At 39.3% G+C, this 23,424-nt stretch overlaps 4 protein-coding genes across 6 annotated transcripts; 2 read left to right on the top strand and 2 right to left on the bottom strand.

Annotated features, from left to right (window-relative positions):
* Positions 1 to 41: 41 nt before the first annotated feature.
* sycp1 (synaptonemal complex protein 1) lies at positions 42 to 8,663 on the top strand. 2 transcript variants are annotated; one of them, XM_068316264.1, is made up of 35 exons: positions 42 to 392; positions 1,273 to 1,399; positions 1,658 to 1,742; positions 1,834 to 1,877; positions 1,975 to 2,139; positions 2,304 to 2,371; positions 2,476 to 2,549; positions 2,639 to 2,697; positions 2,802 to 2,868; positions 3,025 to 3,098; positions 3,186 to 3,294; positions 3,758 to 3,852; positions 3,935 to 4,119; positions 4,198 to 4,265; positions 4,345 to 4,406; positions 4,875 to 4,991; positions 5,113 to 5,196; positions 5,359 to 5,462; positions 5,554 to 5,671; positions 5,762 to 5,832; positions 5,911 to 5,992; positions 6,073 to 6,135; positions 6,218 to 6,280; positions 6,360 to 6,422; positions 6,508 to 6,612; positions 6,692 to 6,802; positions 6,902 to 6,994; positions 7,085 to 7,159; positions 7,262 to 7,348; positions 7,447 to 7,593; positions 7,823 to 7,876; positions 8,026 to 8,088; positions 8,178 to 8,264; positions 8,377 to 8,421; positions 8,530 to 8,663. In XM_068316264.1, the coding sequence occupies exons 2-35, from the start codon at positions 1,274 to 1,276 to the stop codon at positions 8,659 to 8,661; spliced, it is 3,045 nt and encodes a 1,014-aa protein (XP_068172365.1). In that variant the 5' UTR covers positions 42 to 392; position 1,273; the 3' UTR covers positions 8,662 to 8,663. The 2 variants fall into 2 exon arrangements, with proteins under 2 accessions (XP_068172365.1, XP_068172364.1); XM_068316263.1 differs by lacking the exon at positions 42 to 392 and having other exon boundaries at positions 1,168 to 1,399.
* Positions 8,664 to 9,196: 533 nt separating this feature from the next.
* si:ch211-105j21.9 (sialomucin core protein 24-like) lies at positions 9,197 to 10,655 on the bottom strand. Its single transcript, XM_068316266.1, has 4 exons — positions 10,543 to 10,655; positions 9,650 to 10,190; positions 9,418 to 9,570; positions 9,197 to 9,334 (listed from the first exon to the last, which is right to left on the bottom strand). Exons 2-4 carry the CDS (start codon positions 10,176 to 10,178, stop codon positions 9,207 to 9,209), a joined length of 810 nt encoding a protein of 269 aa, XP_068172367.1. The 5' UTR covers positions 10,179 to 10,190; positions 10,543 to 10,655; the 3' UTR covers positions 9,197 to 9,206.
* A 393-nt stretch (positions 10,656 to 11,048) lies between these two features.
* Positions 11,049 to 18,140, bottom strand: slc5a8l (solute carrier family 5 member 8, like). The gene is made up of 15 exons (XM_068315595.1): positions 17,701 to 18,140; positions 16,272 to 16,337; positions 15,990 to 16,041; positions 15,441 to 15,508; positions 14,982 to 15,136; positions 14,710 to 14,850; positions 14,503 to 14,632; positions 14,300 to 14,388; positions 13,966 to 14,078; positions 12,981 to 13,048; positions 12,814 to 12,900; positions 12,523 to 12,716; positions 11,760 to 11,869; positions 11,555 to 11,640; positions 11,049 to 11,467 (listed from the first exon to the last, which is right to left on the bottom strand). Exons 1-15 carry the CDS (start codon positions 18,052 to 18,054, stop codon positions 11,354 to 11,356), a joined length of 1,827 nt encoding a protein of 608 aa, XP_068171696.1. The 5' UTR covers positions 18,055 to 18,140; the 3' UTR covers positions 11,049 to 11,353.
* Positions 18,141 to 19,806: 1,666 nt separating this feature from the next.
* tshba (thyroid stimulating hormone subunit beta a) lies at positions 19,807 to 21,553 on the top strand. 2 transcript variants are annotated; one of them, XM_068315879.1, is made up of 3 exons: positions 19,807 to 19,930; positions 20,033 to 20,236; positions 21,172 to 21,553. In XM_068315879.1, exons 2-3 carry the CDS (start codon positions 20,075 to 20,077, stop codon positions 21,448 to 21,450), a joined length of 441 nt encoding a protein of 146 aa, XP_068171980.1. In that variant the 5' UTR covers positions 19,807 to 19,930; positions 20,033 to 20,074; the 3' UTR covers positions 21,451 to 21,553. The 2 variants fall into 2 exon arrangements, with proteins under 2 accessions (XP_068171980.1, XP_068171981.1); XM_068315880.1 differs by having other exon boundaries at positions 19,820 to 20,236.
* Positions 21,554 to 23,424: the final 1,871 nt, after the last annotated feature.

The following is a 23,424-nucleotide window of genomic DNA, read 5'->3' as shown; positions in this document are numbered from 1 at the left end:
TGACTGCTACTTCATGCACCTTTACTTTTTTTTTTTTTTAATTATTTTTTTATGCACCTTTACTTTGTGACCAAACATGAACGCCATTCGACAAATGTCCCTGTCCGATAATGGATGCCTTGTGCTCGTGACAGTGAACGCTGTACATCGATCAGAAACGTGAACGCGCGTCGAGAGGAACTGGCTCGCGCGTGGTTGCGTTGGGGAGAAACCAGGAGTACAGCCGTTAGCCGGCGGGGGGCGCTGAGACCCGGGCATGGTTTTACCCGTCAAGGCGACGAATGGAAACTGTAGGAAAAAAATAATTGTGAATATTCCTTATCCCAGTGAAGGGTAGCTGTTTGTGTTCCGTAGGAAGTGTTGGAGGAAGTTTAGCTGGTTGGAGAGCTCAGGTAAGTTGACGTCACCCAGTGCTGCGTAGCGGAACTACAGATCTAAGCTAACATGTTAACCTAAACATCGGCTAAATCGGCTAAATCGATATCAGCGATCAGCTGTGAAAAATGATGTCACAACAAAGTTGTCTCATAATATTTTTTTTTGTACTTTTTTCCCCAAAAAAATATTGTGTCGGTGTTAATGTTGTCTGTCTAAATTAATTACTCTGTGACGCTCCACCGGCGGTAACCAGCGTACATTAACCTAATGACTGTAGTTCACAGCGTTTCTATCACAGTTTGATAAGATTATTCAGTATACCAGCACTATATTTGTCAATATATTTGTCAAATAACTTTAATTTTGTGTGTTATATGTTTTATAAACTGAAACATTATTTTCAGTGTTCCTCTGTGATTGAAGAAACTCCCTTTACTGTTTACAGTCTTCCTTTCTTTTACTGTTTATTAGGAGGGTGATGCCTAAGAATTAGGATTTTACTGAATAATTTGCTGACAAAATCCCATTTATAGTATTATTATTACTGTTATTATTATTTACATACATTTATGTACGTAAATGTATCTTTTCTATCTATCAGATCCTAAACTGCAACTAACTTATACGTGAATATAGTGATGTATAAAAGAATGTTTATATTTATATTAATATTTTTATTTACATTATATTTTCACTTATTCCTTTCATTCCTATTCTAACCCTAGTTTGTCTTTTTATCTTATGGATAAGGATTGTTTTACATGAATAATTTGGGCTTCAACTGAAAAATCTTTGTGGTATTAGTGTCTTTAGTAAACTTACGTATCTGACTACTCTCAAAATACTTCATTATTATCATTCATTATATAAAATGCATCCATGTGTTCATTTCAGGATGGAGAGAGACCGAAGTTTTAATTTCAAACTGCTAGTGCCTCCCAGGTTGAATTATGGACAGGTATCCGCTGTTTTACCCCAGGAAAACCTTGAAAACAGTGACTTCATTAATAAATCGCAACAGGTAAGTAAGATTAACTAACCAGCATGAATAATGAAGACAAGTAAATACTTTACAGCTCAGGAATGATGCACCCTGCAGATAAATCACCATTTTACCCTTTACTGGAAATGACTGTTAGGTATTGTGTGCACAAGTTTTCGGGTATTGTTTTCCTTGCTGTAAAATGATTGTATGAATGAATGAATGTATGTATGGTTGAAAAGAGGCAGACATTTTCCTGAATACATGAGAAGAATAGCATTACTGCTTTACCTCTAGGCCTATACCAAGCATTTTGACAAAGAGCAGAACGTACCAATCTACAGCACAGGCATGGTTGCACCAACTAAACCAATCAGACAAGGTATTTTCTATTAAACTACAATCTCTACATAATTTCAGCTAGAGTTGGGCATTTATCTGTTATAAACCTCATGGTAAATAATTCTTTACAGAATTACCAAAGATGAAGGTGGTCCCACCACTGGAAAAGGAGGAGGTAACATTGTCAATGTACAAAACTGAAGACTGACCTTCACGACGTGTTTATACTGGAGTGTGTTGGTTTACTCCCTATCATTGTGAATGTCCCCCAGAATAACTGCAATCCTGGGCAGCTCTATTCCAAGTTGTTTGATGAAGTGGAGAAAATTAAGTGTTGGAAGGCCCAGGCTGACTGTGACACTGCTCAAAAGGACAAGAGACTACAGGAAAACAAAAGAACCATTGAAAATCTGCGCAAAGCTTTTCAGGAACTGCAGGTTTGTGCTGCAATGACAATTTTGTTTGTGCGTTTCTCTCCCTTTGTAAACACATAAATTTAATTTTCATATTTGATATGAAGTTATTCGTAATAAAGAAACAGCGTTCTTAAACACCCTTTGATATCTGCATTGGAATCAGTTGTATATGTTTTTCTGCACAGTTTGGAAATGAAAGTCTCAGCATAAAACTGGAAGAGCAGATCAATGAAAATGAGGAATTAAGGAGCAAGTAAGAAAGAACTGTATATGCCGGTACTCTGTAAAAGCCTAATGAATGTGGCAGTCTTGTTTCAAATACAGATATTTTTGTTCTTTTTCTAATTGTAAATATAGGAACAACGCAACAAGAAACTTGTGCAATATTTTAAAAGATACTTTTGAACGGTCAACTGAGAAAATGCATATATGTAAGTTAACTTTTTGATCAGCTAGAATTATTAAAATCTACTAAATAATTTTGTAATACTATGTTATAATCAATCTGTCCATTTTGTAGTTGAATCTGAAAGAGAAGAAACACATCACCTCTTTATGGAATATAACAGAAGCATTCACGTAACGCCTCTTGCTTTATATCTTTGTTTTAATTACTAACACTGATTGTTTAACTGCTTTATTAAAATCAGATTACAAGTAGTTTTGTTTTTTTTCATTTACAGAAACTAACTGCAGCATTTGACAGTCTTTACATTCAAGCAGAAGCTGATCAAAAAGAGATGGAGAAAGGTTGGAATTTTTTTATGTCAGTGGCAAACATTTTTCCCATGTACAGTATACTTGACATGAATGGATGAAGCATTGTTGGGTGAACTAGCAAGACTTACCTGGTTAAATAAGGTTAAAATAAATATTTAAGAAAAGAAATATTTTTTCTTTTTCCAGTCAAAGAGGAGTTGCTCCATTTTGAAGGCCTGAAAGAAAAATATCATAAAGAATATAACATAAAAGAGAAAGAGGTTAGTAGAGTAAAACTTTCTTCAGATACATTTCTGTAACCATGTGTTTAGAAACACTCAGCTGAAGGTTTGGTAATGTGTTCTCAGGTTGAAGTGCTTCAAACAAAACTTGGGGATAAGGAAAGTGAACTACAAAAAATCCTGCTTGACCTCCAGGAAACTCAGAATCACTACAAACTGCTTCAGGAAGCGTCACGTAAGAGCAGGATTACTGTACATTTTGAGATAGATGCTCGTGGCTGTGTATTTAAGAGACACTGCTAAGCTGTTATACATTAGTCAGTGTTTTTTTTTAATTTACCAGCAATCACTGTTTAACAATGTTTGTATTCACTTTATCACATAATTCTCATATAGATCTCTAATGTCCAGTTAGAAAGATAGACAAATATTAATTAAATTGATAATCTAGTTCTTCCTATTCTCACATTTACAGCAGTTTTGACCGTAACATCAACAAATAACAGATCTCTGAAGGAATTAGTGTTTAGTTGTTCAGTTTCTGAGATGATTGCCAACAAAAACAGTCATTTGAATAAGATTGAGATTATTCTGCTTTTAATGCTTTCCCAATGTAGTTACTGAGGAATACTAAAACAGCCATTTAAACATCACAAATATGACCATTACTAGATATTGAAATGTTTTGAACTTTACAGATGAACAATATGAACTTCTCATGAGCTCAAAAGCTCAACAGGAATCCCTTCTTCAGGAGCTGCACTCCGCAGAGCAGCACTGTAAAGACACTGAGGTGAGTGTTTCGATCCTGTCCTGATTGTCAGTGATCCTGATCTGTCCTATTTTTTTTGACCACTTTGTATTAATAATCTCAGAAAAATCGTGACTCTGTTGCTACAATCCTGGAAGAAAGCAAAAAGGAGTTTGCAGAGAAGATTCAAAGCAAAGATTTAAAGTTGGAGGAGCTCAGTAAAATCAGAAATCAACAAGCAGAGAAGCTGGAGCAGATTCAGACAACTATTCTGGAGTTACAGAATTCTCTTACCTTGGAGATACAGAGGTATAATTAGTTGTGTAGCACTGATTAAATACTCTTTTACCTGAAGTGATAATTCTCCTGTTCTAACCTGTTTTTAAGGACAAAAGAGCTTGACGATAAACTTGTGGCAAACAATACAGAGCTTGAGAAGAGAAACACACTTTTTGGTAAGCCTCACTGGATGACATACCTTAGTGTTTAAAGTCACTGCCATGTTAAAGCAAAGCAAAATGTTTGACTCAACAGGAGAGACCGTGGAGCAGAGTGCAAAGAAAGATGAGCAGATCAAAACCTTACAAGAAGAACTGGTACAACTATTATGCTCTTCTAAAAAACGTTTTTCTTTGATATATCAATTTCATCACAGCATGATCACAGCTTAAAACTACAACCAAGCAATCACAGACTGCAACTATTCAAAATTTTACCCTGACCTACTTGCATAGGTCAAAGATCAAAGCTAGTACTCTGGCCGATTGTCATTGATCTATGGTTTCACTTACACTGGCCTTCTCCCTCGTCTTTCTATCTGATCCGGTTCCTGAGTGTACAAAAGTTGAAATTTGACCTTGACCTAGTTGTCTCAAGGCCAAGGTCATCATCTCATTTTCATCCCCTTTGCTGCCTGAGTAATGTGCTTTTTGTTTCATCTTTCTATCTGCAACAGCTGGGAAGATATTTAGTGGACAAACTAATGAACCAACGAACGAACACTGACAATTACAATACATCACCACTTTGAAGCGGGATGTAATAATGTATGTTGTTATTCTTAGGATGAGAAATTGAAATCCATTGACAGCATGAAGGCTAAAATCAGTGTCACTGATGTCCGCGTGGAGGAACTCACTGTTGAGCTTTCAGGGAAAATGCAAGAAGCCGAACAATTTAGGGTAACACCAACAGATTCCACCTTCCCTCCATATTTCACCACAAAAGGACTTTTATTCCACATTCTAATACGGGTACCTAAGAATGTTTTCTCTAGATTATTCATTTCTTTCAACTATATAGAATAAGGCAGAAGTTACTTTTGCTGAAAACAATCTGCTGAAAGAAGCTCATGAAGCTGCTGAAAGGACACAAGAAGATTTAAAGGTAAAATTCATCATAAAAGAGGTGTAAATATGATTTATTTTCTCGTTGCAGACATCATCACCTAACTACTGTACTGTATATCCTATTATATATGTGACTGTCATCACTTATTGTTTCACTGTCTACTTCTGCTGATTATCTCTCATATTCTTATTCCCACAGATTGAAGTGCAGGAGTTGGAGGGCCAACTGTTTACTGAAAAGAAAAGAAATGAAGAATGTATCTTTAAGATGGAGCAACTGAGAAACGAGGTCACACAGCATGAGTAAGTTCGTAATAGCCAGCCATTCATAATGACCTGTCACTGTTACTTGTGGCCACAGCAAAATGAATGTCTAACCTGTGTGATTCTGAAGAGTCAAGTACAGAGAGCTGTTATCCCACCTGGATGAACTACAGCGTGAGAAGACAGCCGTTCAGGAGCAGCTTCAGAGCCGCTCTTCACAAGTGAAAATTATTGAGGCAGACATTCAGGTTTGAATCATCCAATCGAATGTGATAGATCACATGTCCAGTAGCTGTTCATTATGTGTCAGGTTTGTATTTAATCATACGACTTTTCAGGAGAGTGAGGAAAAGGTTGGGAAACTCGCAAGAGAAATGCAAATCCTGGAAGAAGAAAACCAGTGTTTGCGGTGAGTTTACACTTGAGACAACCTTGAGAGAGTTAATCTTGTGTAGTTTTACACAATTATATGTTTACATTAAAAAAGGGAGGCAGTAAACTGTATGAAAGCCAACACCCATGGGGAATATCTGATTTGTGAGACTCTGCAGAAGAAAATTGAAGACAGTGTGAGTATGCCAACTTAATAATCTATTATTAAAATCTTTTCTGAAAGTCTTTAGAGGATCTTTTTGTTTTTTGTGTATAGTTTGATTGTCTGCAGCAGGAACTTACAGAAAAAGAAAAACAAATAAAAGCTGTGGCAAAAAAGGTGATTATCAATTATTAAAATGACATTTTGAAATGCTGTTATTGTTTATCATTGTGCTTATAACAATATGTTTTTGTTTTAGATGAGCAACCTTAGGAAACAAATCGAAGGGAAAATTTCAGCCTTGGAGAAATACAGGAGGGAGGTGTGTAAACTGTGAACATGTGGATACACATTAGTATGACGTTATAATATATGCTAACACCTCACTGCTGCGCTTTCAGAACGAAGGGCTGAAAAAACAGGTGGCAAGGGAGGTGGCAAAATCCAGCCAACGTGAAGACGTGGTATGATGGCGTTTTGTTTTTAATAGTGATATAAAATGTAAAGACATATAGCTCTGTGGGGCATACGTTTCTTTTTTGTTTGTAGATAAACAGTCTTCAGGAGGAGGTGGAGAAACTTCAAAGAATGAACAATGAGGACGAGCAGAGATTGCGACAGGATCTTGAATCCACATCAGTCTTATCTGCAGAGGTCAGCGCTGAAGTTACTTTTGCAATGTCTTGTGACATTATTTAGGAGAAAATGAGAATAAAGCTGTGTCGTTTTCCAGGTAGAGATGCTCAGACTAGCAGCAGCAGAGGCCATCAAGAACAGGGAGGATGCAGAAGTCAAGTGTCAACACAAGATAGCTGATATGGTGGCGCTGATGGAGAAACATAAGGTAAGGTCTCCTTAGAGGTTGGTTTGCTGTTTGTGTGTTAGCAGTATGGGTAAACATCCAGATATGACCTACAATGGAAAGATCTTGTTGTGTGTCTAGAGCCAGTATGACCGAATGGTCGAAGAAAAGGCAGCAGAGCTTCAGGAGAAAAACAGGAAAGAGATGGAGGCTGCTTCCCAAATGAAATCAATGGTGCGACACAGGAAAATCATGACTTAATGCTTTCTTGCAACCAATGACAGCAAATTCATTTTATCCTTACATTGCAAAAACTATTAACAGGAGTTGGATCTTGAGAAGCATAAGCTACATGGGGACAATCTGAAACAACAGCTGGAGATAGAAGTGGCACAGAAGGTGTGTGCTCACATTGATCAGTTCGTCTGGGAGTTTTTAACAGGTTATGCTTCTATTTTAGAGATCTTTCATTTTTTTAAAAACATTTTTCATTCATTTTAGGAAAGGCTGCAGACGGAGCTAACTGATTTAAAAAGAGAACTATCCTCAGTGAAAATCACTCAGCTGCCGGGAATTACAAGCAAACAGGTCAATCAAAATGTATATACAGTATACAAAGAGACCACTGATGTCATTGATCATTATAGTACTTTTTCTTAACCACAAATAAATCTTAAAAATTCTAGTCACCAGCCTCAAACTCTGAAAAACAGAGATGTTCCGAGACCCCTAAGGAGAACTCTTTAAGGAGCCACGTGTTTGACTTCACAAACAGCTGGAAAACCCCCTCTTACAACAACAATGGTGGGATTACTGGACGAAAGAGGACGACTGTGAGTTTAGACCAACAAAGTTGTTCCAATTCTAAGCGTCTTGTCTTTGCATCATGACAGGCCGGCATATTCTTATGAGGTTGTGGGTAATTGATCAAGATGATGGACATTTGTTCAGTAAATGTTATTTATCCCATTCTGACCATCATCCTTACACACTATGCCTGCAGTGAATGAATCATACATGTTAATAGATGATGCTAAAGACATGTTTTTGTCCCATGTTTAGGAATTCGACTGTGAATCCATCAGAACTTCACGTGGAACAACACGAAAAACCAAGGTAGACAGCTGAGTCTGTTAATAAAGTAAATGTTGACTTGTTGTGGAGATAGAGAACAGTTTACTATAACAAATCAATATCATTGTATCGATCTGATTTGAGCATTCATAAAAACTAGCTTTTATTCAGACATTACCTTTTCATTGTAGAAAATTCACAATGAAGACCCGAAAACCCTCAAGATAAGTGATGCCGGAACATCAAAGATCAAAGTAAGACACCACATCATTCTGACATTTTCCAACACGACTGAAATATTCATGACTTCTTCCTGACATTTACTTTTTCATATTAATCACAGTCTTATATAGTAACAACACCCCCTGATCAGGAAGTTTGCTTGGAGCTTGATCCCAAGTTGGACAGCTCTGATCACAGTGACATGTCGGTGAGTTTAGTTTCTGTTGGTTGGTGTTTTACTCTCCAGATGTACACAGTATTATAAACTCTTGGTTTAGTTCACACAATCATTCATGCTACTCTCGCTCTCATTTTGACAGAAGATTGCAAGTAGACCTCCATCCAAAGTCAACATCTTACAAAAGGTAACTTGACTTTAGTGATGTGATGCTAGCTTAGAATCAAAATGTGTTCCTTTGATGCCTCAATAAAGAAGAATTAATTTGTTAAATTAACATTTGATTCCTATCCAGAGCACTGTCAGTCTGAAATCACCAGGGAACTCCTTGAAGCAAGCTGCAATCAAGAGGATGAGAGACGCAGGATGGACTGCTGTCCTCAGCGCTGACAGAAAGAGGAAGGCAAAGGAGAAGATCTTTGTTTAGATAGTTCTGAGACAATATGAAAGAAAAATGTTTGGGTGTTCTATGTCCTTAACAAGTATATGTATTTCTGTGACAACAGGCAAATGTCTGAATGTATTGTTCTGAATCAGTCAAATTATTTTACTGAGTTGTCTTCCTCTTCCAGTTAGTTTAGCGTTTGTTTGGAGAGTTTACGTTGCGGTCTAGTCACTCTGTACACGTACAGTAAAAACTTTGTACGTTAGTAAAACTAATTGTTTTTGAGCTGTTCTATGGAGAAATGCGTTCACATGAAATCCCATTCATTCTCTTACAAGGTTCAAATATTGGTGTGGAACACTTGTCATGTATTCCTATCTTATTATTATCACGGTGTTCCAGTTGGAAAATGTTGACAGTAATAAAAGCGACTGAAACTATTCAAAGAAGTTGGTATTGTCATTTTTTCAATATGCTGCTCGCTTTTCTCTGTGCTGTTTGCATCTCAGTCTTTGGATTGTATAAATTGGTGGATGAGGAAACATTAGTTTGCATGTGAGTTGAGCTCAGGTGATTCCTCAGACTCTTCACTGAAGGAACTCGAGACGCAGCTGCGATTGGTCCTGTGAGCCTGCTGGTGGGTTATCATAAATGGGATGGCCGTCATAAAGCCCTCCAGAAATGACAAGTGTGTCATCATCTGCTGCAAATGGATCTGGGGGAAGTTGAATATTAAATCATATAATAATCAATGAGGCATTGTAACTGCTAATATTGACTGTTTGACCGTCACCTTACCCAGGTCATCAGAGTTGTCGAGAGGTTCGTGCAAGATTTGGATTTTATGTTTGCATTTGTGCAAAATGAGCAGAACTGATGCCAAAGCAAGAACACCAAGCACAATGCTCAAGAGGATGGTCATGGTATGGTCTGACAGGTTTAGTGGCAAAGCTAGTAGGGAAAAAAAGATTGACAAAGAGTCATTCAAAAGTACAACAACAATGACATCAGCACTAAACAACCTGTTTACCTTGTGTGTTTCTGTCCGATGAATCGGAGCTTCTGCGGACAGTGACAGATGAATTTGTTGCTGTCGTGTCAGGCGTACTCGTGCGACTCACTGTGGTCTGTTCCGCTGGTGTTGTCGTTGCAGTAAAAGGTGGAGTGAGAGTGTGAGTTGTTGTCACGAGGGGTGAACTGTTGGTCGGAGGAGTCACGACGGGCGTGGATGGTGAAGCCTGGGGAGGACTTGTGTCTGCTTTGGTTCTGGTGAATGTTTCGTTGTGCCATGGTGATCTGGTGAACGGAGTCGTGTTTCCACTCAAGTTTGATGTAACAGTTGCATCAGTGGTAGAGTTGGGTAAAGTCACCGTTGCAGTTATGTTGTTGTTGTTGTTGTTGTTGTTGTTGTTGTTGTCGTTGTGTGTCTGGTTAGTCAGAGGAGACAGGTCAGATTTTCGTTCTGTAGGTGCGATAGTCAAATGTCCTTTTCCAGGTTGCGTCACAGCAGAAGAAAGAGCCAGAAGACAACAAGCCAAGGCGGCAGAGATGACGTCCATAACCTCTAAGTTCTGAGCTGACAACCAGAGAATAGAATAATTCAGTAAACACTGTAAAAATTTATCTTCTCTTATCTTGGTAGTAGTTTAACAGTCAAATCCTCACTGTTTTCCACAGTGGCGGCAGTCATAACATGTGTAATACATTTACTTGAACAGCAGACAAACAGCAGAATAACTGGAAGAACTATATTCCTACTGAACATGTAGCCGCCAATAAAACCTACGGCAGCTTATCAACTCTTATCTTTTGGTGTTCTGTAAATGGAAACATAATCTCTCCTTTTGGAAACTAGAATAAGTTGAAACCTCGAAATCACTTTTACTCAGAATTTCTCCCTCAATACTGACAAAATTCACTCACCTTGTTTTGTATCAGTGAAAACAGTGGAGTAAGTCCTTCCTTGGAGTAAGTCCACCTTTGTGTCACGACTGACTCCACTTCCTCAGAACCTGAGATGGCTGAATGCTCGATTCGCCAACACAGTGGTTGGTAAAAGTGGGCAGGTCGGCGCTTTGTAAACTTCCATTGTACGTTGCCGTGGAGACAAGGAGCAGGGTTCCTGTGTCACTCAGACCATAGTTCACCCTCCATGTCTCCCTCTCTCTCTCTCTGGTGCTGGGTTCAAACACAAGTGCATTGGCACAGTGTTTCATTTGTATCCTTGAGCCGGAGGATTTTCATTCTATGAATTTAAACTTTTAACAACATATTAAAAAGCTGAATTTGGGAGACATTTTTTTGCAGTTAGTCAAATGGATGCACGAGTTCTTCATAAAATAAAAAGACAACACACAAAAAACTCTAACACAAGTAGTCACTGTCATTTATATATTATCTGAATAAACAAACAAACAAACAAAGGGGACATTAACCACATCAGTGCTTAACAGAATACAGGAGCAGCGAAATCAGTCAGGTAAAAAATAACGTGCTGTCATAAATGCTTTTTATATAATTATTATTCTGCCCTGGTTTATTTAAAGGACGACACCAACTGATGTACACATGTTAGTGTCGAACAACACAAATCGACTCAGATTCAGAATTAACTGCATTTGCTTTTTCAAAGTAAATACAAGACAGTACGATTGCGGTTGGCATTTTATGTGTTTATAAAAAAATAGCAATGAAAGGCTATTTCATTTCCCTGGTGAACAATAAACAGTAGCTTTTACAGCCTGGTGGCCTGTTCAGTGTGTTTACTTGTCATATCACAGTCTATGAATGCCGGGTTGTCAGCTTCCATATGAAGGTCTGTTCCAGTTTTTTCTGTGACATTTGATTCCTGCAGAAAAAAAATCAGCAAACTATGAATGACATGAGTCAACACAAAGTAATCTGGTTTGTAATATTTCCCCCACTAGTTACCTACCTGTGATTTTCCACACCAGTTGAAGCATATCAGGTCGCTCCTCTTCACCAACAGATCAGGGTTTAGTTTTTCCTGCTTGCGTCCACCTGGAAACAAAGCCACAAGTTTTTTTTAACTGTTTTATGTCAGGTTTGAAATGTAATCCATGTTTAGAACACATAAATGTCTCGTCAGTGAATATACTGGCTAGATAATAAAGTCTGACCTGTCATGACGCTCACCAGCAGACCAGACACCACTGTGATCAGTGAACCCAGGAGAGCGAAGTAGAGGTAGGACAAAGAGTACCAGGAGTCTGCTAGAGCCGGTCGGACACTGGGAGGGGGGAACGCGTGTTAGTTTTCACTCCCCTGGATTCAGATGAGCACCAGTTATTTCTGGGGACACTTCAAGGAAGGGTCATCTTCTAATAGCATCACCGCTGTGAGGCCACTGAGGCAGAGAGGGCTGAATATTTTTCAAATAATTAACTCAAATAATTAAGTTAATGCACAGTGATATTCACGGAATCAAGATTATTCAAAATCCACTGAGGATAAAAAAAATTAAATTTTTCCTAGAGGAGTATTGATTATTTTTGGTGACTGCATTCAGACTTAACATTCAAGAAAGTATTTTTACATGCATGCAGAATACAGGCTTTCTCACTTATCACTCATATCTGTCTTAAACATATGCATTTGTCACGCTATGTTAACTTAGACTGCCAAATTTGTTTAACTTTGGGAGAGACTGGTTGCAACAGTCTCTTCATAAAGACCTTATTATTTTCACATGTTTAAAGGGGATGCTGGTCTTTATTTCACATTTCCACACCCCCATATGAACTTTTTTTTTTGCTTTGCTTTTTAAGATGAATTGGAAAATGACTCGTTTTGTGTTCCATAATTATTTGCCTCTTCACAAAGCTATTGACTACTTATGTTACTGCGAACATATCACGTGCTTGATGAACACCTGTGACTCACTCAGGCCGTGAGGTCAGTGTCACTGCGGTGGTCCATGGAGTCGCTGTTGTGTAGTCCTGATCCGTAGTGCTGTTACAGCCCACAGTGCTGACTGGGAGAGGATTTGTCTTTTCAGCTGTTGGTGCATAAATCTGACTTCCAATCCCCACCCACAGAGTCAACACAAGGCCAACAACCGTTCCCACAAGCCCTCCCTGGAAAGTAAATATGACTGCAGTCAAGCCTTTGGTGGATGCGTCATGCGTCTTTTATCAGTTTTCTTTGTGAAGGGAGAAAAGAGGAAATACTCACTATTGAATTAGACGTGCGGAACAGCATGCCCAGCAGGTACAGACCAAGAAGAGGCCCTCCGATCATACCAAATATGCTCAGAGCCGCCTGGAACAGACATGGGTCAGGTAGTGTTACTACTTCCCACCGTTGCTGTACATCTCTACAACTCGGTGTTGCTGGTCTACCTGCAAAACGCTCCCCATCAGTGAAGCCACTCCAGCCATTCCAATGCAGGTGCCCCCGAAGAACACGCCTGGGAGGGGTGATGATGTGCAAACCAGCACGAGGGACATGAAATAAAAGATATTATTACCTCTTCACAGATTTAAACTTTTGTTGCAAAATCGAATGCAGACTGAGCCGTACAAAGTAAAGACTATTACAGCCTCATTTACAATCAGGTGAAGTCTTCTTGCTGATATTAATATGTTTTATACACCGAAAAGTTTTACAGAGGCCAAAAGTTTGTTTATTTATTCATATATCACATAAAGGTATTCATAAAACATATTAATCACAGTATAACTATCTCAGAGATACTTTTCAGTGATATACTTGATATATATGTATTTTTTTAACATAGATGTCATAAGTTCATACAGTATTAGAAACTATAATAAATATATGTTCAATGTTAATATTAATAAAATGTTACTATAAAATTCCACATTAAAATGTTCAGTTAAAATTTGTAATAAATAAAGCTGTATTTATCCATGCAACGACTTTAACGACTTTTATTGATTATGACAACATGAAGGGAAGGACTGATGTTCCCCAGTTTACATTCTACACTTTTTCATGGATCATAAAATGCATTTCCATTATTTCTTTGGTTTGTGCTCATGGTTGTTTTTATATCAATGAATGCCGGCTTGAAAGATTTTAAACGGAGGCACAAATGTGCATTTTAATATCTGCTTTTATTTCCTATAATTGTCATGATTTCTTCAGAAAAAGCAGAAAAAAATGAGAATTTTGCTTCTTAAATCAGGTCCAATTGTATCTTGAATGAACAAGAAATTTTTTTTTTACTACCCGTTCAGAATAAGGAGATAAAACATTGGTTATCTGGTATATGCTGGTAACCTGAGTGCTCATAGTATATGTGGATCACTAAAATTACCTCTATTTACTCTAAACAAAAGAGTTTTGTCGCACATGACTTACTCAGGCCCATATTCAACCAGGATACATGTTTCTCTGACAGGTTTTTGCGCAGTGGAAAAATTAGATCCTCCGTCGTGACGGCGACAAGAGCGTTAATGCTGGAAGACACTGTGCTGAAAAACAATCCCAGCAGTTAAGATTACAGATATGATGGGTCTCAGGTAGCGCATGAATAGTAGCTTCTGAAATGAAAATGCATTGATCAGAATTGGGACAATGACATTGACTTTTTCCAGGCATGTCAGGGCAGCTTATTCCTTCCTTAGTCTTATGTTTTCCTTACAAACATGACATTTGTGATTGTAAAATGTTTGTTGATGGCGTCAGGAGTCACCTCAGAGTCCCGCTGTACGCAGCCGCCACAAACAAACCAGGGATTCCAGGGTAATCAGAAAGGATTTCCATCACAAGGTAGGGCAGCAGCTGGCTCACAAACATGAACCATTTTTATTGTTAATCCTCTTACATGACAAACATTATTACAAGGTCAACATGTTGATGAGTGAAGAAACAGGAAACGGTTGAAGCTGCATTTACCTGGTCACGGTTGTCCACATCATTGTTGGTTAAAGGGTCACAGTTCCTGTAAACTGAGTACATGGTGAGACCAGAAAGCATGGCCAGACTCACAGTTACCCACAAGCCCACCATGTTGAAATACAACGACCTAGGACATAAAAAAAGGACTGGTTATAGCACATGACCCTTCACTCACAGCCATATTAATGATGCAGGAAAGCTCACATCTTGGCATGTCCTAAGGTTTTGCAGGAGATGTAGCGCTGCACCTGGGACTGGTTGATGGAGTAGATGGACAACCACGTCACGCTGCCCCCGACTATGATGGTCCAGAAGGTGTGTCTCTTCAGAGGATTCGGGTCAAAGCTGCATGATCAGAAAAAGAAAAAAAAAACCCATTGAGTGACATGGACGGCGCTCCGGATGGAGTCAGCGGGAATCATTGGTGTGTTGGTTAAATCCAAACCAGTAACGACACTGAGGTTGACTTCACTCACTCGAACGCATCCAGTCGACCTCCTTCGCCGGCGTCTTTCCAAACCTGGGTCAGGCCTCCCCTCAGGACGGCCCCCCGTGCGATGACGGCCACAAACCCCGCCAGCATGATCACCATCTGCAGCACGTCGGTCCAGATTACAGCTTTCAGACCCCCCTGGAACAGAACACAGCTTAGAACCGCTTTAGTTTGTTGTAAACTCGTGATAGTTGAAGCTAACTGCGATAAAGCATCATCATACATTAACTGTATTTTATTCAAAACTAATTTAACTAGTTACATGATGCTATCACAGTAAAAGTGGTAAAACAAACTACAGTGACTTATAATAATGCTTATTTTAATAATTTAAAATTCACACTTAAACTCCCAGATTCTAGTCTGTGCCCTCGTAGACTGTTTGACTCAGAGTATAAAGATATACGTGTAGAAAATGCTTGTTGCCAAGTGCAGTACCAACCAAGGTGCAGTAGATAATGCACACGACTCCTGTAGCTACCAGCACCCCCCAGAGGTCAAGTCCTGTGACTGAGAAATAATGATGCATTATTATAACGACCAAAAAAATCCAGATAACCTTATTTAGATATTTAATAATACATGGTGCTTGTCACATTCTGAATGATCTCACTGAAATGGCCAAATAATTCAAACAAAGACAAAAACACACATCGCTGTTTATCGATGGTCTTTTATCGAGATAAAAAAATAAACACATACAGCCATGTTTTCATCAGCAGTATTGAGACTGTAACCAGGACAGTTCAGATGTTGGTAGGGAGATTGACTGGAACTAAATAAAGGTTTAGTGTGGCCAAAACCTTAAATTAAAAAAAAAGAAAACCATATTTCTCCAGTGGTTATTTATCTAAAAGACACACATTTATCGCAAGTAAAAAATAAAAAAAAAGAAGAAGAAATAATAAAAAGAACTCTGAAGGATGAGAGGTTCATACTCACGAGATTTCATTCATAAATGTTGTGAAAACATGTCTTGAAAGAAACTTACTTTGATTTAGAGCGAGAGCCGGAGCATAAATGACCATACCGGTGTAGAGGATCTGAAGAAGAGGAAACCATTAGTTGATTGTTGGAAACACAACAAGAACTTCCTTCATATTCATCATAGGAGTGGAATCAAATTTACATCAAGTCAAAAGGGGAAAAAAGAGACATTTAGCATCTTATTATTATGGATGTTTGTTCCATTTCCATTATACTGCTGTTCATCATCTACATACACACAGCTGCTGAATATTCCTCTTTCTGTAATAAAAGCATGTTTATTTACCGTCTGTACAATATACACTGACGTTCCCATTATCCGAATGGACCGGTTGAAGCGGAGCTCCAAGTACTGGAAATGAGAAGGAATGACAAGTCACACGTGATGACAGCGTTGATCTGGTTCACACAGCGGTTTGGTTTATTTAAAACCACAATCCCAGGAAGGTTTGAGGTGGTTTCTGGACCCGGTCCAGGTTGCATATCACTCAGGCATCACCACAAACCCCTGCACCACTGACGTCCTCCTGTTTGCTGACTTCAGTTTTACACATACTTCAGTATGTCTTTTTTTTCCTCTCCTTTCTCCTCAAAGGAGTGTTTCTTCCTCCACACTGATAATCTACCCGCCCAACTGTCATCTGCTCATGTTTGCAGATGATACCGTCCTTCCGTCTCTGCTGTCAGGCTCATCTCAGAACCACAGCTCCACTCCACAGGAGTTTGTGGAGTTGTGTCACCACTGACCCAAAGAGATGGAGGTGACGTTCTCCAACCAACAGCGGCTAACGCTGTGTTGGTCAAAAGGGAGAGCCGTGGAGATTGATACTACCTCCTGAGGAGATCACCAGGAGGTGTCACCAGGAGGTGTCGACAGTAGCAGTAACTCATGTGAGGTCAAGGACATCATCCAGTCCTTCTGTTACACATTCACTGACAGTAGCCTCACATTCCCTCCATTAGCCTGAAGTTCAAGGGTTAATTCAGTGGATTACCTGTCAGGGCCCCGTCTGGCCCCCTGTGAGCGGCACTCAACCAGACAGCCCCCCAACCACAGACTCCACCGACTATTAACACACTTATTTTTTATTTTGTACACTTTTTTTAAAATCTTGTACACTTTTAAACAGTTCCACTTCCTGACTAATATAGATTTTATCTCTACTTTCCACTCCCTGTTGGTTCACTTGTACAACACTGATCTGTGTTTTGAATTTAATTGGATGTCTGATCCACACATCGCGTCTTAACCAAAAGCAGAACGAACTAAACATGAAATGATCCCCAGTGTTACGTTTCTGATACATGCTGAACATGTTCAAACATGGGATGCCAACTCACAGACGATGATGTCAGTAAACACCTGTTTAGACTTTTACTCCAGTAAACAGGTAGGAGTGACATGATTGGTTAGGAAGACGCATTCATCATTTACCAACAAGGACGGGTTAACGTTCATAATTATAACTGTAATCTAAAAATAAACATTTGCATCACATTGTTGGTTTGTTTTTCTTTATTTTTCGTAATTCTTTTCTTTTTTGCAGATTTAACTTGAATGATAATCTTCCTTTTACAGAATTCTATGAAACCTCTGATACTCATTTTAAACCATCTGTGTTTCCGGTAGTCAACAAATAAAACATGTTTGCTTTATTGATCTTTTCTTGCTGCACCTGTCGCCCTGGTTTGTGCTTTTCCATCAATTTATTTACCTCATAGACGCTGGTGATCCCCATTCTGTAGAACAGCGGGACAAAGATCTCTGCAGTGATGGTAGACATGATGGCGTAGGAAAACCCAAAGAGCCAGAAGGCGGTTCCAAACCAGTAGGCCTCAGCAGGTGTGCCGATAACCGTGATGCCAGACATGAAGCTGGCGGTGAGAGACATGGCGACCGGCAGAGCCGACATTTGCCGTCCACCCAGCAAGAACTCAGCACTGCTGGTCTTCTTACGGTTTATGATTGCTTGGAAAAGGCCGATACCAGCTGCCCCCAGAATTGTTCCAGCAAACACCACATAATCCCACACAGAGAAATTGGCCACTGAGCCACCTGTACCGACCATGGTGAGTTCACAAGGAGATTCCTGTTAATAACATTTCCTTCTGAACATTCAGGAGAATATCTGTGTCCAGGCCTGATAATATTTAATTGCTCCTCCCTTCAAATAATCCTGAAAGAACCACATACACTATGAACAAATTAAAGAAATGTTTGTCAGATTCGCTAAATTGACTTTAAATCAGCTGTTTTCACGTTGAAAGGTTCTCAAAAATCCAACAAGGTTGAAGTTTTAGTCCTCTGTTGTTTTCAGCTGAAAGTTGAATGCTGCACTAGACTAGTCCACTCTGATGCTTTCAGGTGACTATAAAGATTGGTTCACTTTAGTTAATGATCCATCAAGGATATACAGGTCTGAGGTCAGCAACATTTTTAAGTGATTGTAAATGTCAAAGGCTCTCCTGAATTTGTTCTCCTGGATTTGTCCTGTCCCAAAAGTCCCCTGGGATGAGACGAGACGACCTTTCTCATCCAGGAGCGTTCTTTATACCGGTCCTGGTTACTCAGTCGTTACGTCAGGTGTTTCAGAAGGCTGAACGAGTTCAGTCTCTCAGGTTGCGTCGGTACTTTTGTTCTCTCCTTTTCACGATGTCAGCAGTCACGTTTCTGCTCTGAGCTCATCTATATTTTTGGTTATCACTCCAGAGATGAACATTCAGGGGAAATGTGGTAAATACAGTAACATGAAAAGTTGCATGAGACAAAGAGAAAGAAAGTGTGAGCTGTAAGCAGGGACCTCATGACTCTACGCCCGTATTTACTCTGATTCTGCTGAGCAGTGACTTCAGTGGGTTTATTTCTGGAATGAAGTTGCCATTCATGAGCATCTCCTACAGGGAAGACCTTTGAAGTTAATAATAAGTAGCATCCAGCGTTAATGTTTGCAGAAATGATAAGAGCTCCGAATGAGGAATGAGCTCCTGAACTGGACATTGAACCTAAATTTTACTGGGTTTCTTCTCCTTATTTCCTCTGAATATTCCTCTTCCTCTTCACTGGACCAGTTACTCCTAGCTATTTATTTATTTATTTATTTATTTATCCAGGTACATTACATACCACAACTATTCATTCATTAATTTGTTTTCAATAAGAGACAGTGTCACTGAAATGGAAAACGAAGAAAATCAGTCTATCAGGTGTATTTATATGATTTATGTGATCTAATTATGACAAGGCAACAAGGCAGCCCAGAAGGAAGTGTTCTGTTCAGCAGAAGACGACAGAACAATAAGAAATAGATAATAAACACATTAAAACAGTCAGTCTTTACTTTTACAACTTTACTGTGTCACAGTGTTTTCACCTACCCTTAGCAATTATTAATCAACTATGTAGATTATACAACGCCCGTAAGTCTGGCAGCGTTTCATGGGAAATCGTCTTCCTCCTGTTATAATGTCTTATCAGTGTTTTGATGTTTCGATCTGAACAGTAATGATATTTTATTTGACAGAGAGAACAGATTGGGTGTAACTGCTCAGAATGTTTCGCGCACATGTCCAGTACAATGTTGGACATTGCTGAATCACATATAAATATATTTTTAACACACACACACACAGACAAAAAAAACACACACAAGGCATCCTTTGGAGAAGGAGTTTTAAAATGCGCTGGGAGGCTTTCAGACAGAGCAGCATCTGTTGTTTCAGTTGCCTTGGTTACCGCATGACCTTTGTTCATGAAGGAAATCATTAATGCATTTCATCCACATAATGGACCAAAAGTTCATTTCTTTCCTTTTCAGCCACAGATCGAAGATAATGACTACCTTGCATGAAAGGGGATTATTTATTGTTTGCATAAATACTGTCCAGCGGAGACGTTCAGGCTCACAGCATCATCAGGGCCCGCAGGCGCCGGCGTTATTCCGACAGGTGACCCGGGACGTATCCAGAGGGAAACAAATAGCACAGAAGATAACATGTTTTCTGTCATCTGGTAATCAATTTGTCTCTTCGTCTTTCCTTCTCATGCAGGTCCCGTATTGATTGAAAAACATTGAATAACATCTCTTAAAAATGGAGACGGCGGTTTTGACATGCTGGCTCATTTTCCTGCTGTTCGGCCCCGCCGTGCCCACCTGTTTCCCCACTGACTTCACCCTGTATGTGGAGAGGCCAGAGTGTGACTTCTGTGTGGCCATCAACACCACCATCTGCATGGGATTCTGCTACTCCAGGGTATGTTCCGTATTTCGTTAGTTTTTCAGTATTTCTTTGAAAGGAGCTCGGAGCAGAGAGAACACAGAAGGGGTAAATGTACATCCACTTCATACTGAAGTACACTTGTGTAAATAAAGTCGAGATCCATATTATACTAAAGTACAGTTGTTTAAATTAAGTAGTGATTTAACATCTTTACCTGAGAAAAAGTGAGAAAGTACTCAAGTAAAAAAGTTTCCATTTGAAGGTTTTTACTGACTGATTTTATCGAAACCTGACAAACTCCTGTCATGTAAATTATAATTAATTCACAAATCAAAGAACGTATCTAGTATGAAGGATTCTTACACTAGAAAACCAGAGCAGATGTAGGCACAGCATGTTTCATCCTCTTATGGGTTTTACATATGCTCATCTTGATTCCTCCTTGATTCCTGTTGTGTGCCTGTACTGGCATGTACTGACAAGTACTGATATGTATTGATATGTACTGACAAGTACTGATATGTATTGATATGTACTGACAAGTACTGATATGTATTGATATGTACTGACAAGTACTGATATGTATTGATATGTACTGACATGTACTGATATGCACTGATCTGAATTGTGCTGGTAGATAGAGCAAATAATTCTCTTTTTCTATGCTTCAGCCATCTGGGTTGAAATGTATCTTGACTTGAGGAAAGCACATGATGATGAACATCACTTGTACTTCATTAAAGTAAAATGTCATTTAAAGGGAAAATGAAATTTCTAATTCCTGATTGGCAAGAAGGTGTAGATCAAATTTTTAAAAAATTAAAAAAACAAACATATTTCCTTTTTGTCGTAACCCAAGTGATGTATGTTTAAAATGAAAACGTCATCATTGGGTAGACAGATAGAGACAGGTAGATAAACATGAGGTGTACAGTATTTGTTTCATTCACGTCTTCCGTGACCATCAGGACAGTAACATGAGGGACCTCCTGGGCCCCCGCTTCATGATCCAGAGAGGCTGCACCTACGACAAGGTAGAATACCGGACGGCCCTTCTGCCCGGCTGCCCCATCAGCTCCAATCCCGTCTTCACTTACCCCGTGGCCGTCAGCTGCCACTGCGGCGCCTGCAGGACCGACAGCAATGAGTGTGCACACAGGGGAGGCGTGGACGGCGCGAGGTGCACCAAACCCTTCAGGCGCCTCTACCCGTACCCCGACCATAGCAACTACATGATCCCATCCTGATTCCTTTGTCCCCCCCCCCTCCCACCTCAGACTGAAACTGCTGAAACCATTAAAGTCTCTGTGTTTTAATGTCGCCCTTCACCAGTGATATCTGTTCCTTCCTGTACCCCCTGCTGGATTGTGTCCTGCCTCTTACTTTCAGATTGTTTACTCTGAATGCAACTCAATTAAAACTCTCTGACCAAGCTGCGACTGACTTGGTCACATCCTGTGTCATAACATTAAATTCATGTTTATTACATCACTGTCACAAGACCACAACACTCCAGGACACTATATTTACCTCACAAGTCAGTCTGGGAAGCACATGACCCTTTACCGTCCTCTTATCAAACAGACAGGCGGTGAGAATGATGGATCACAAGGACCGGACATGATGCAAACTTGAATTGACTCTAAAAATACAGCGTGAGTTTGTCTGTTAATATTCACCTCAGCCCACACAGAGTTCACATGTTACACTTTCCCATTCATACAGAGAATTTGGGGGAGACAGCTGAAGCTTATTTTTAGCTCAAAGATTCAGAGACACAGAGGACATGATCAGACCTTCATGAGTGGAATCTCTGTGACATGACTTTCATGTCCCCATGTGCTATATGAGTATATCACTTATGGAAAATACACCATTGCTGTGACACTTTCTATATTTAGATGTCTCTCGGTTGATGGCAACAGGATTGGAATATAGAAACTGAATTGGCCAAAGAGATTTTTCTTCTTTCAGTCTCACTTCACGATTAAAAGTAGCCGTCGTTACCTCGATTTCTGCCCACGTCGAGTCTTATCTCTGAGCACTGATGTCTGGCGTGGTTTGTAAACTCAAGAAGATTGGGATGATCTTGACTTTGGGCAGAAATGTAACAAACTACATAATGCCAGTTTAACAAATATAGGAAAGTATGGGGAAAAAAATATAGATTCATCTTAAAAAGTAGGATTTAGGTACTGCTAAATGCTGAAAGTCACTTTCAGTATTATTTGATTTGAAAAAGTTCATATGAACCACAGATGTAGCTCACTTTAATCTAGCACTATGGCCTTCTGCACACAGTAACAACCAGACACGTTTTAACCTGGAACTGGTCAGCTGATAATTATGGAATATAACTATAAACTAACTGGATGCTAAAGCTTTAATTTAAAACTCAGGTTTAAAAAAACATGATGTATGTCTTAATGTCCTGAGAGCATACAACTCATCTTAAAGTGAAAACAAATATAGCTAAGATATTATTTAGATTATAATAAATAATCCGATGAAAAATATTGTGTTATTTATGAAGTGATTAGGTTGAGTCATTGATCTCTAATTGCACATATTTCTCCACCACTATGTACAACTATAAAGACCATAGATCAAAGCACAAGCTGTGTACTGGCGTCACGCCTGGAGTGTCCCCTCCATCACACCTCCAGTTGGCTGGGATAGGCTCCAGCAAGCTGCGACCCGCGACAGAGAAAAGCTGGTATTGGAGATGAAAGAATGAATGAGTTGGTTGAATGTTTGATGAGCACATTTTTCATGAAAAACTATTTTAAATAGTTTAGCTTTAGATTGAAATGCAACAATGGTTTGACTGCCGGGCTAAAATTCCCTATATGGTGTTGTTGTGAAATACTGACCTGGACACACTAATGAATAAAGCAGTGGATGAAATGGAATTTATCTTCGTCAGCTCTCCCACAAAGCCAATCATGTGATGCGCATACCAACCACTTTTCCACGTAGCTCAGTTTGTGTTGTGTTTATCCATCGAGACAAAATGAGAGAAATATTTGAGCCATGACGGTGGGACGAGGAATGCTGACCTCTCAGCTGGTGGAAAACCACTGGACATGTTGCAAACGCTGGTTAATGTTAGATTAAAGTGAGCTACAGCTGTGGTTCATATGAACTTTTTATATCAAATAATACTGAAAGTGACTTTCAGCATTTAGCAGTACCTAAATCCTACTTTTTAAGATTAATCT

Source organism: Antennarius striatus, chromosome 5 (assembly GCF_040054535.1).
Source record: "Antennarius striatus isolate MH-2024 chromosome 5, ASM4005453v1, whole genome shotgun sequence".
NCBI classification, from domain to species: Eukaryota; Metazoa; Chordata; class Actinopteri; order Lophiiformes; family Antennariidae; genus Antennarius; species Antennarius striatus.
This window is presented reverse-complemented; position numbering and strand designations above follow the sequence as displayed.